Here is a 13,769-nt window from a genome sequence, read left to right on the forward strand (position 1 = left end):
TATCTGCTGTACTTGTAGGCTGAGAGATAGGCTCTTAAGCTTTTTTTTGGATAACCAAACTAACAGTAAATGATAAACAATAAGCAAGCCTATAAGCCTACCTTCACAAGTGGCTGAAATCTGTGAAATCTAAGAATCATAGTTCAACACCAGCCTGGGAAGCAAATCAGAGATTCTCATTTCCAATTAACAAGCAAAAAACAAGAAGTAGAAGTGTGGCTCAAGTGGGGGTTAAGAGAGAGGGCTGGAGTTCAAGCCCCAGTAGCAACACACACACACACACACACACACACACACACACACACACACACACACACACACAGGCACAACCAAATAATAACCCCAAACCAAAATAATCCTGAGTACCACATCAGGTGCTAATGGATACATACTAGTTCAATTTATATATCTTTATTTCACATTGCTAAATTACTAGCTAAAAATGACCATAGTTGTTCTTTATGACTATATAATTTGTGCCAAGGGAAAGCTTAAACTTTTATCACAAAAATAATTAGTGGGCCATAAGGTCAACTACTAAGTACTTAACAAGCACCTATTGAACACATAGTTCACTATTAAAATAAAAGTAATATTTAGCATACTAGCTACTGCTTCCAAGGAACCTATGATCTAGTAAAGAAAAAAAAGTAAAATAGATATTAAATGATTGAGAAACTTTAGGGCAAAATTAACAAATGTATGACACTAAATGTTTTAGGTAAATATTACAGGGAGGGAAAGACTTTAAAAAAAAAAAAAGACAGGGTCTCACGGTGTTGTTCAATTTACCCTAGAACTTATGATCCTTCTGTTTCAGACTTGTAAGTACTATGATTACTGGTATGTGCCACTCAACCCAGGTTAATTGGTTTTTAAAAAAAGTGAGGTGCCAATGGCTCTCACCTGTAATCCTAGCTACTCAGGAGGCTGAGCTCTAAGGATCATGGTTTGAAGCCAGACTGGGCAGAAAAGTCTGTGAGACTCTTATCTCCAATAAACTATTCAGAAAAAGCTGGAAGTATCACTGTGGCTCAAGTGGTAGAGCGCTATCCTTGAGCACAAAGAGGCTCAGGGACAGTGCCCAGGTCCTGAGTTCAAGCCAAGGATGGGCAGAAAAAAAAAAAAAGATAATATTTTTAACCTAGATTTGAAGTCTCTGATGTGAAAAAAGGTGTGGATTCTAAGTGGGAAACAAAAAGAAGTAAATCAAGCCAAAACCAGAGAATGCCAAACCCTTCTAACTAGAAGTGAATTTATCACTAGTTAATAAACACTGCAGGATTTTTAGTGAAAAATAGCATTTTCTAGTAGGTACTTGTATTTCTGTTTTAAAATAATGCTTCAATGTACATAACAATCATGAGATTAATAGCCAGGCACGATGGCTCAAGCCTGTAATTCTAGGTTCTTGGGAAATTAGAGTCTAGTCAGCCTGGGCATAAAAAAGTTCCTTAGACTCTGTCCTAACCAATGGCTGGGTGCTGTGGCATGTGTCTGTCATCCCAGAGACATGGGGAAGCACAAATAGGGGGACTACAGAGCAGGTCACATGGAAATAAAACAAAAATAGCAAAAAATAACTAAAAAATAACCAATGGGAAAAGAGCTGGTAGAGTAGCTCAATTAATTGGAAGAATGCCTGCCTAGCAAATGAAAGGCCTGAGTTGCATTGCCCAAAAGAAATCATCTGATGATCTCATTAACGTATCTATTTCAATTAAGAACTGAGATAAGAGGCTGAGAAGAATGTGGCTTAGTGGTAGAGTGCTTGTCTAGCATGCATGAAGCCTGGGTTCAGTCCTCAGTACCACATAAACAGAAAAAGCCAGAAGTGGAGCTATGGCTCAGGTGGGTAGAATGCTAATCTCGTGCAAAAGAAGCTCACAGACAGTGCCCAGGCCCTGAGTTCAAGCTCCAGGACTGGCAAAACAACCAAAAAAGAATTGAGGGCTGGGGATATAGCCTAGTGGCAAGAGTGCCTGCCTCGGATACACGAGGCCCTAGGTTCGATTCCCCAGCACCACATATACAGAAAACGGCCAGAAGCGGCGCTGTGGCTCAAGTGGCAGAGTGCTAGCCTTGAGCGGGAAGAAGCCAGGGACAGTGCTCAGGCCCTGAGTCCAAGGCCCAGGACTGGCCAAAAAAAAAAAAAAAAAAAAAAAAAAAGAATTGAGATAGGGAGTAAAGGGTTTGGTATTCTGCATTCCTACTGCCTCCAGATGAAGACTCCTTTATTGGTCCTCAGATCACAGTTTGAACACCACGGTATTTAAATAGGTTTACACAAGTAATTACCATAACTCATTAGAAAAAAATAAAGCAAACTTTAAAACAGTAGTAATAATAAGGAAGATGGCAAGTCTGATGAGTACTCTAAGTTTTGCATGTCTGAGCACAAGGTTTTTTTCTTTTTCTTTTTTGCTGGTCCTGGGGCTTGAACTCCAGGTCTGGGCACTGTCCTGAGCTTTTGAATGCTCAAGTCTAGCACTCTACCATTTGATCCACAGCACCATTTCCAGCCTTTTCTGAGTAGTTTATAGACTTTTCTGCCTGGGCTGGTTTTGAACCCTGAGTCTCAGATCTCAGCCTCCTGACTAGCTAGAATTATAGGTGTGAGCTACCGGTGCTTGGCTTCTGCCTAAGTTTTCTATCAACAATAAAGAACATCTACATTAACATCGTTCATTCATTCCTGTCTCAGAAAAGCAGAATTGGCCTGTTAATTGGCCAGACTAAATGAAGCTAATTCCATATAAAAACTTTAAAAATCTGCCATAGCAAAGCAATCCCTCCATAGAACATTAACCACCACCTCTCTGCATTTTTCCTTACATCTTCTGTTCCTTTTTCTATCCAGTGTTTCTCAAGGGTCATTTGGGGATCAGTGGTGGTCCATGGCAATCTTTGGTCTAAGACAACTAGAAAAGTTACTAAGTATTGATTTTCAAATAAGTTCATAAATTTGAAATGGTTATGACTTTCAAAGAAAAATTATATTCCAAGGAATAAAGTCTTAGCAAGAATTAAGAGAAAGAAGTATTTCAAGTGAGTGCTGGTGACTCAACCTGCAATCTAGTGAGGAGGCTGAGAGAAGGACCTTAGTTAGCCTAGGCAGATAAGTTCACAAGACCCTTATCTTTAAAATAACCAGCAAAAACCCCAAAACAAAACAAAACAAAAGACAGTGCTGGAGATGTGGGTAAAGGTGAGGGGTCTATTTCAATAAATAAATCAATAGTTCAAGAATGTTCATTTGCTGGGCTAGCCTAGTGGCTCATATCTATAATTCTAGTTAGGAGGTTGAAATCTGAAGACTGCAATTCAGAGCAAATCACTAGCAAATAACTGTAAGTAGAGATGTGGCTCAAGTGGTAGAGAGCCAGCTGTGAAAGAAACCAAGTGAGAGCACAAGGCCCTGAGTTTAAGCCCTAGTGCTAGAATAACAAGAAAATGCATTAAAGGGGAAAAATGAAATTACATTTAACTTACAAGGAGATTAAAAAGGGATTCTCTTTGAGCCAACTATTTTTTTTACCCCAGTCCTGAGGCTTGAAATAAGGGCATGGGCACGGTCCTGGAGCTTCTTTTGCTCAAGTCTAGCACTCCACCCACCTGAGCCACCGCTCCACTTCTAGCCTTTTCTGTTTATGTGGTACTAAGGAATCAAACCCAGGGCTTCATGCATGCTAGGCTAAGCACTCTACAACTAAGCCACATTGCCAGCCCCCAACAACGATCTTTAAAACTTGACTTGCAAAGGTGTACTGAAATCAGTATAGCCAAAACACTACCCAAAAAGTAAGGAAGCAGTCCACTATCTAAAAACAAACTCACACCTAAGATTTCTCAAGTCAGTATTAAGGACTGAGAATTTATTAATATAATTTAATCTACAGCAGGTGGCTTCAGAATAGAGTTCTGACTTCTCGATGTCATCCAGAGGAAAGATAACAAAAACTATTCCAGTGAAAGATTTATTTATTTATATTCTGGGACAGAGTCTTGCTACATAACTCAGGCTGGCCTCTGCCTCAGTTTCCCAAGTGGTTAAGATTACTGATGTTCCTGACCAAATTTTTCCATAGTATTGGTCATGTAATTTCTGTGAGTTTAAGTGCCTTAAGTGCCATGTCTTTAGCAGACCCAAGAATTTAGTGAATAATTTGAACTTGACTGTGAAGAATATTTCTTTTTGGTGCCAGCACTGGAGCTTGAACTCAGGAACTTGATGTTATCCTTAGCTTTTGTCCTCAAGGCCACCACTCTACCACTTGAGTCACAGCTCCACTTCTGACCTTTTTCTTTTGAAAGAAACTTTTATTTTTTTTGCCAGTCCTGGGGCTTAGACTCAGGGCCTGAGCACTGTCCCTAGCTTCTTTTTGCTCAAGGCTAGCACTCTACCACTTGAGCCACAGCGCCACTTCTGGCTTTTTCTATATATGTGTTGCTGAGGAATTGAACCCAGGGCTTCATGTATGCGAGGCAAGCACTCTACCACTAGGTCATATTCCCAGCCCCTTCTGGCCTTTTTTTTTGCATGATTAGCTGAAGATAAAGAGTCTCACAGATTTTTTGGTCTGGGCTGGCTTCAAACTGAGATCCTAAGATCTCAACCTCCTGAGCAGCTAGATTTACAGATGTGAGCACCATTGCGTGGCAGAATATAATTCTTAAAAGATAAAATAATGAAGATCATAGTATGATACAGTTTAATTAAACAAATAGTTTGACTCATCACTGAGGATCTTTTTTTTTTTTTTTTTTTTTTGCCAGTCCTGGGCCTTGGACTCAGGGCCTGAGCACTGTCCCTGGCTTCTTCCCGCTCAAGGCTAGCACTCTGCCACTTGAGCCACAGCGCCGCTTCTGGCCGTTTTCTGTATATGTGGTGCTGGGGAATCGAACCTAGGGCCTCGTGTATCCGAGGCAGGCACTCTTGCCACTAGGCTATATCCCCAGCCCCATCACTGAGGATCTTTCTATCATAGGAAGAATCAGTGTTCTATTAGGTATACTTAAAACAATATTCAATTACTGCATAAAACCTGAAAACTATCTCCTCGATCTAAATTCAACCAAAAGATAGAGCTACCTATTACCACCTCCCAAATTAAAATATTCAGCTTTTCTGTTCAGTGCTATATATCTGTTAACTAAGTGACTTATTATACCTCATTTTTAATAAGAATTCTTGCAACATGTTGGTGTCTATGTATTTGAGTATCTAAAACACATGGTTCAGCTGTTCTTCCAAAAATTATAATGGAAAGGTGGGCCTATCTAATTTAGCAGCAGCAGAACTAAAAAGAAAAAATCCAATATAAAAACACTGTTTTCAGGACAAAAACTTGAGTTTGTGAGCCATATCAACATGATGAAGGATTCTACTTTAATAATTGTTTTCTCTAATGTTTTTAGGATTTTCAGTTTGATCTGACAACAAAAATGCTTTAGATTACTCTCTCGTGCTTATCTACATCAGTGATGGAGTTGGGCATGGCTTGAAGAGAGAAAATGCTTACCTAGCATGTTCAAGGCCCTGAGTTAAAGACCCTGTACAAGGAGTGAAATGGGACTGGATGGGTGAGACCAGTGGTGTGTACGAAGACCCATAATATGGTCCACAAATTCCAAATTTGTTGTTGTTGTTGTTGTTTGGCAGTCCTGGGGCTTGGACTCAGGGCCTGAGCACTGTCCCTGGCTTCTTCTTGCTCAAGGCTAGCACTCTGCCACTTGAGCCACAGCACCACTTCTGGCCATTTTTTATATATGTGGTGCTGGGAATCGAACCCAGGGATTCATGTATACGAGGGAAGCACTCTTGCCACTAGGCCATGTTCCCAGTCCAATTCCAAATGGAACACTATTTTTAAGAACACTGTTTATATTTAAGAACACTATTTTCTTCACTATCCACTTTCATACAAAGTTGCCATTTTTAATGTATCATGCTAGAGAAAAACAACTGTAGAAATTTACCCTATTATCTGCTTAATTGAAAATGCACTTCATCATCTTCACTTGTGATTACCTCATTTTAAAATATAATCTGATTTTAGTATATATAGCATCTTCAAAAAGTATACCTAATTATTTCTAATTTTTCCACTTATCCCTTTGACTATTCCACAACTCTAACTGCCTTCCTATACCTCTTGGTTATAGCCAAGGGTAATATTTACAACTAGCATGGCATAGCACAAATAGAATGACATCACCTCAGAAATGTTTGAGTAATGGAACAGGGTTACTAAATATTAGCCTTAGTTTTAACACATTTTAAGTAGTTTATTCCATGCTAGTCCCATTCTCAACAACCTTTGGTTATTCCTTGCCTACCAATTCCCTGAAAAGAGTAACAGTTTTCATGAAAGACAATTATCTAGATCAGATTCCAAAGATTAATTCAACATTCTATGTTATTAAATCTTCAATTTTTCTTTTATTCCTTAGAGAAGAATTAAGGAGACACATTAGAAGATACTATTGTGTGCTTTGTCCTGTATCATCTCCTCAGATGAGTCTTTTAAGTCTGCTTTTTACTATAGCTTCATTTAATTGTATCTACACAGGTTATACAAGTTCTTTCTCTTCTCAACCAAATGATAACAGCTAATAAAAAGACATGGATAGACTTGGGAAAATTGAGGGTATTATTAAAGTAAACTGTTAAGAGAAACAAATACCTCACATTTAGAGGAAATAGAGAATATAGAGCTTTACAAAAGCCAAGGAGACGAGTCACGTAGAAATAAACTTAAGTCCATAAAGTTATATATAGTAGTAGCAAACATATGCCATCTTTAGATATTCTTACCCAGCTTTGGAAAAACTATTAAGTACTCAGCATTGCATTGAGGACATGCCACTCTGGCTGTACTGTTTCCTCTTTGTTTTTCATCCACCCAGCGCTGTAGACAAGCTTGGTGAACCCATTTGGTAGATCCTCTGCACCTGCATGGTCTCACCCATTCAGCTGTTCTATCATCTTCATCAGTGGCAAAACACACCCAGCAACTTCTGTAAGACAAAAAAATGCTGATTATCTTTAGGATTCTAGCCTCCTGTATACTGAAGCTCCTTCTTAATGAGATAAACCTATTATGTTTTATTGTAGAACTCCTGCTCACATAAATTTAAAACCAAAACGAGCTAGGCATCAGTGGCTCATGCCTATAATTACAGCCACTCTAGAATCTGAGCTCCAGAAGATCGTCGTTCAATGCTAGCCCACACAGAAAACAAAATCTAGGAAACTCCATCTCCAATCAACTATCAAAAAGCTGGGCTGGAGGTAGGGCCAAGTGGTACTGGTAGAGCCAGCCAAGCAGGCAATCTGAGTAAAGAATCTGAGGCCGGGAGCTTAAACCGTACTACAGTTAGGAACAATGCAAGGAATGAACAACCCTCAAGTGGCTTTTGTTTAATATGATATAGTAAATTCCTTGAGACACAGGAATATATGGCTTTAGGGTTTTCCCCAGTTCACAACATCTTGGAAAAAACAAAGTATTATATTAAACCCAGGACCTATACTAAAAGCAAGTGCTTTACTACCTGTGAGCCACATCCTCAGCTAATTCAATTTTCAGGCATGTGTGCGGGGAGGCAGGGAATGAGTCCTATTCCCTTCGCCTGTAATAGCATGACTTTAAAAAGAAAGGGGGGTGGGAAGCAAAACCTTTTTATTAAAGCACAAAGGAGACAGGTGAAATGCACACAGGCAGTAGAAGCAGGAGGATTTCGAGTTCCAGGCCATTCTAAACTACACAGCAAAACACTGTTCCAAGGTCTGGGATGTAACTTCGTGCTAGAACACTTGGCTAGCATGTGCAAGGCAGTGGTTCTATGCACAACACCGCAAGCAACTAATTCATGAAAGATATGAGGATAGGATGAATAGCTTTAGGAAAGTGGTATGATGTGGGTCTACAAATCTCCATTATAGGTATGGCTAGATCTCCCTTTCTGGAATTAAATTATGACAATGACTTTTATTAACATGATCATGATTAGAAACATGATCAATTTCTTTCACTCTCCCCTCATTGAAGTTTGTCTCAGACAATGCTCTTCCAGATCTCCACCTCTGGAGATAAGAGTCTATCTCAGATTTGTCTGCCAGGGCTGGCTTGGAATTGAGACCATCAGATCTCATTCTCTTGAGTAGTTAGGATTACAGATGTTAGTTTTGCAGGCCCCAATTTCTTTGTTTGGTTTTGTTTTTTTGCCAGTCCTGGGGCTTGAACTCAGGGCCTGAGCACTGTCCCTGGCTTCCTTTTGCTCAAGGCTAGCACTCTACCACTTGAGCCACAGTGCCTTTTCCGGCTTTTTCTATATATGTGGTGCTGAGGAATCGAGCCCAGGGCTTCATGTATACAAGACGAGCACTTTACCACTAGGCCATATTCCCAGCACCAGGCCCTAATTTCTTTAAGAAGCAGAAAAGACATTTCAGGCATGGCTCAAGTGGTTGAATGCCAGCCTTAAAGGAGTGAGAAAGAAAGTAAGAGCATGAGGCTCTGAGTTCAATTCCCAGTTACTAGCATACACGAACATGCATTTTGAAAAGCAGAAAAAGAGATGTTTAATAAAATGATGAGCTTAAATTTCTCATGATCTTGGGAGGGAAATGATAAATTTGAGGTTTAGTGTTTAAGATTCCTCTTTTCTAGGAACAAGCTTTCTATGGAAAATCACTCTTCTTCCAACATTAGCCACATATGTGGTTAACACAGTTAGCAACATTAGCCATGTATGTGGTTAGTGAGATTATAGTGTTTGGGAGGCTAGGCTTATTAGAGTGAGTCTCAGAACTTGGGGATAGATGTTGAATAGACTTTCTTCTGCTGAGTTTATACACAGAACATGAGGCATGTGCTGTCAGGAGACCCCCCTGATGGAAGATGAAGCAAATCCAGAAGAAACAAAGTTGAAAGGTAAAAACTGATGGATGGTATTGGCTAAGATATGAATTCAAGCTGTGGATAAAGTTAAGATATGGTCAAAATAGTTTACATGAGTGTATGAAAATGGACCAATGGATAAAGAAAGAAAAGAAAATGGACCAATGGGGGCCGGGAATATGGCCTAGTGGTAGAGTGCTTGCCTCCCATACATGAAGCCCTGGGTTTGATTCCCCAGCACCACATATACAGAAAAAGCCGGAAGTGGTGCTGTGGCTCAAGAGGTAGTAGAGTGCTAGCCTTGAGCAAAAAGAAGCCAGGGAGAGTGCTCAGGCCCTGAGTCCAGGCCCCAGGACTGGCAAAAACAAACAAACAAACAAACAGAAAATGGACCAATAAAGTCTGTTGAAACTGTTTTGAGGCAGAGGAAGCGGCGTAATGAGAATGAGAGGGTAAGGTTGATGGGATACACTAATATATCTAATGAATGCTAATAAAAAGTCTAAAAAAAAAGACCACTTAATTTTAAATGTAGTTTGCCAGTTATAATCATTATCCTTCTTTCTTTTTTCTCGGGGCAGGGGCGTGAGGGGTAGGGAGTAATGTAGTCCAGGTCTGCAATCAGCTATTCAGTCAAGTCTGGCCTTGACCTCGAGTCTCCATCAACCTTCAGATTGCTGGGATTACAGGGGTATGTAACATCATGCTTACTACTATAATTATTCCTAATAGTAAAATCTGTTAAGAGTTTAAGGAATATACATGGTGAGGCTGTCTTAAATATAAGATTACTCAAGTTTTCCTAAATAAACGAGTGCCAAGAAAGTACATTCAATACTTGACGTAACAAGAAACTACATTTACAGAATTTACAGTCTAATTAAGGAACACACATGTGTATACAATATCAAACAAAAAATACTAAGTTGCTAAAAAAAAAAGTAATTAGAAACTGAAGCACCGAAATGTGATGACAGTAAGAAACACAGGATAAACATACACAGAAAACAGCTACAGTGAAACACAACTAAGATTGAAAATAGAATGAAGAAAAACAGAATAAACAAGCTAGAAGTGAATGAGCCTATGTTTACCTGCTCATGTGCTGGAACAGAAAGATTCTGCTAAGACAAAGCTAGATATTGCCAACCAACTACTAATAACATTAAATAATGAAGACAACCTCATTCCATAAGATCTATTTGTGTTCCAAGCACAGTTTATCTGATTTTTTTATGTGTAGAAAAAAAGGAGAGGGACATAAGTTTCTTGCTATTATGAGTGATTACTAATAGTAGATAAATTAAACAAAATACAGTTGACAGTAAAGCCTATCTTTGCAGGCTCAAATGACATGTGTTTATTTTTAATTGTAGCATTAAAAAGACTTGAGGGGCTGGGGATATGGCCTAGTGGCAAGAGTGCTTGCTTGCCTCGTATGCACAAAGCCCTAGGTTCGATTCCCCAGCACCACATATATACAAAATGGCCAGAAGAGGCGCTGTGGCTCAAGTGGCAGAGTGCTAGCCTTGAGCAAAAAGAAGCCAGGGAAAGTACTCAGGCCCTGAGTTCAAGCCCTAGGACTGGCAAAAAAAAAAAAAAAAAAAAAAAAAAAAGGACTCGAGAAGCTGGGTGTTGTGGCTCACGCTTGTAATCCTAGCTACTCAGGTGGCTGAGATCTGAGGATAATGGTTTGAAGCCAGCCTGGTCAAGGAAGTCTATGAGACTTATCTCCAATTAATCACAGAAATGGCCAGAAGTGGCTCTGTGACTCAAGTGGTAGAGTGCTAGCCTTGAGCAAACAGGAACCCAAAGATAGCACAAGGGGCTGGGATATGGCCTAGTGGCAAGAATGCTTGCCTCGTATACATGAAGCCCTGGGTTCGATTCCTCACCACCACATATACAGAAAAAGCCAGAAGTGGCTCAAGTGGTAGAGTGCTAGCCTTGAGCAAAAAGAAGCCAGGGACAGTGCTCAGGCCCTGAGTTAAGTCCCAGGACTGGCAAACAACAATAACAACAACAAAAACCCATTGTAATTCCTTAGCCTTAGGTATGGATTTTAAGCAAAATTAAAAAAAAAAAAAGATAGCACAAAAGCCAAGTTCCAGCCCTGGCCAAAAAAATCTGAGAAATTAGAGCTGAGTATGGTGGTACAGGAATTTCAATACTTAGTGGTGAGAGAGGAGGACTGAAAGTTTAAAACCCATCTGGACTACATGGTGAGGTTGACGGCAGACAAAGTAACATAGATCTTGGTTCAAAACTAAAAAAGATTTCAGCAGGGCATAGTGGTGCAGACCTGTAATTCCATCTAGCTGCTCAGAAAGCGGCAGGAAGACTGTTGAGTTTGAGACCAGCTAGGGCACAGATAAAAGCAAAAGGGATGTGGCTCAAGTGACAGAGCACTTGCCTAGCATGTTAGAAGTCCTGAGTTCAATCCTCAATACTGGAAAAAGAAACAAATTCCATCTCTAAGGAGAAAGTTTTTGTCACTAAGCTACATTACTTCACATTTTCAGTCTCTGAAGAGCTAAGATCACAAGTATGAGACACAGGTACCAGCTTCAACAGTTGTTTTTGTCCCAGCTTTATCAAAGTCAAGGGACATCATTAGAAAACCTTTTATAAATTTATTAAGCTAGTTTTTTTTTATACAGGAAAAACCTTTTTATTTGTAACTTTTTTACATCTCCTGATGTACTACCGTATCCCATCAATTGTAGTTCAGCACAAATCCCAACACAATACTTATTTTTTGTACAATGATAGATCATTTATTTTAGTTACCATGTTTGTGAACTATATTGTAATTTTTTTCTATGTAACATTTTCTTTACTGCTTCTGTCAGTTTTTTTTTGTAACTTATTTATTAATTAAAGAAAAAAAATTTGACAAGGTGTTGTGCAATAAGGGTACAGTTACATAGTAGGGCAGTGTGTACATTTCTTGTGGTATCTTACACCCTGTTTTTCTTTCCCTTCCCTAGGTCGGTAGACATATATACAATATACAAAGAACATATACAGTAGCTACGTGGCCTATGCCAAAGAAAATTCGCCTAGGGCTTTAAAATGTAATGTCAACAATAGACAATATGTCGACAATAGTCTTATATGAACGTACATACATAGCTTTTGATCTATTGTGATCCACTGAGAGGTCAATTTTTGACCTTTATATGTTGAGTAGTTGTTTGGTTTTAGTTACATAGTGTAGGGTCACTGACCCAAACCTGTGGGAAATACCGTTTGACAAGCAGTTTTTGGTTTCACAGACCTGGTCTCTACTGTCTCCCCCTTCCCCCCACCTTAACAGTCATATATCAGGGAGATCATGCCCCTTTGTTTTCTGTGTTCTAGGCTTGTCTCGCTCAACATTATTTGTTCAAGTTCTGACCATTTCCCTGCGAATACCAATATTTCACCATTCCGAATTGCTATGTAGTATTCCATTGTGTATAGGTACCATATTTTTTTGGATCCATTCATCTGGGTTTTTTCCATATTTTGGCTATTGTGAATTGCCAACACAATACTTCTTTTTTTTAATTAATTGAACATAAATTTTTTTACAAGGTGTTGTGCAAAAAGGGTGCAGTTACATAGTAGGGCAGTGTGTACATTTCTTGTGATATCTTACAACCTGTTTTTCTATCCCTTGAGTAGGTCAGGTAGACATATATGCAATATACAATGTATCAAGAACATATACAGTATTCACAGACTTGGTCTCTACTGTCTCTCCGTCTCCCTTTGTTAACAGTCATATATCAGGGAGATCATGCCCCTTTGTTTTCTGTGTTCTAGGCTTGTCTCACTCAACATTATTTGTTCGAGTTCTGACCATTTCCCTGCGAATAACAATATTTCACCATTCCTAATCGCTACGTAGTATTCCATTGTGTATAAGTACCATATTTTTTGGATCCATTCGTCTGTGGAGGGGCATCTGGGTTGTTTCCATATTTTGGCTATTGCAACACAATACTTCTGAGACATACTTTTAGTCTTCTCATTTGGTCCTCATCTTTTTCCATTTTGGAATAATCATTTGTTTTTAGAACAAAACTGTATTTACATAAAAAATCCTTTCTTAACTAAAAATGCTTTTTTCCTATTTACTGGTTCTGACTTTGAACTATCTTAGGAGAGAAGACAAAGAAACAGCTTAATCTTCTGGTGTTAACCCTGTAGTTATAGTTTAGAATACAAAAGGCAAATTGATGAGTAGTTTATTTGGTCTTCCCAGTCACAGGAGCCTAAAAGAGTAAATCTCCACTGTTCAATCATCCAAAATGAGAGTAAACTGAACTTCTTCCGCCCCAGCCATGAATAAGGAATCAGGTAGGCTTACAGAAGCAGAGAAGAAAAGTTACCTGCTCCTAAGCAGTGGTTTCAAGTCTCCTGGTTTGACTTGACAAGATAATGCCATAGAATTTGTATCACTGGGTCCAAGGGCCAAAAAGTTCTGGGTTTCTTAAGGAAGAATTCAAGGGCACGCGCCGTAAAGTCAAGCAAGAACAGGTTTATTAATGCAAAGCAAAGCAAACATGAATCCTTCAGGTGGGACAGCTCAAGAGGCTGGCTAGAGATCTCAAAACTTTACACTTGGGAGTAGTCAAGCCTGAGAAACTGGGAGCAGTTTTAGCTAAGAAAGGATTTTATATACTATTTCTCATCCTGAAAGAATCCCTTAGGGTTTAGAACAGTTGCTTTCACCCATATCAGAAACACCTAGGAAGTTTTAGGAAATACTTGATTTTTTTTTTTTTATGTCATTGGTTTGGGAAGGATTTATATTTTAAAATGCTCCTTGGGGGTTACTGCTTTGGAACTAACGCTCTGCACGTTCTTCTTACC

At 39.2% G+C, this 13,769-nt stretch overlaps 1 protein-coding gene across 2 annotated transcripts in view; it reads right to left on the bottom strand.

The window, feature by feature from the left end:
* Marchf5 (membrane associated ring-CH-type finger 5) overlaps positions 1–13,769 on the bottom strand; it is a 35,655-nt gene that overhangs the window by 14,495 nt on the left and 7,391 nt on the right. The window contains exon 2 of one of the 2 annotated variants that reach the window (XM_048338708.1): positions 6,818–7,020. In XM_048338708.1, coding sequence (XP_048194665.1) covers positions 6,818–7,020 — 203 coding nt within the window. Of the gene's footprint in view, positions 1–6,817; positions 7,021–13,769 lie in introns of those variants that run through there. The other variant, XM_048338709.1, reaches the window with a different exon arrangement.

This window comes from Perognathus longimembris, chromosome 2 (genome assembly GCF_023159225.1).
Source record: "Perognathus longimembris pacificus isolate PPM17 chromosome 2, ASM2315922v1, whole genome shotgun sequence".
NCBI classification, from domain to species: Eukaryota; Metazoa; Chordata; class Mammalia; order Rodentia; family Heteromyidae; genus Perognathus; species Perognathus longimembris.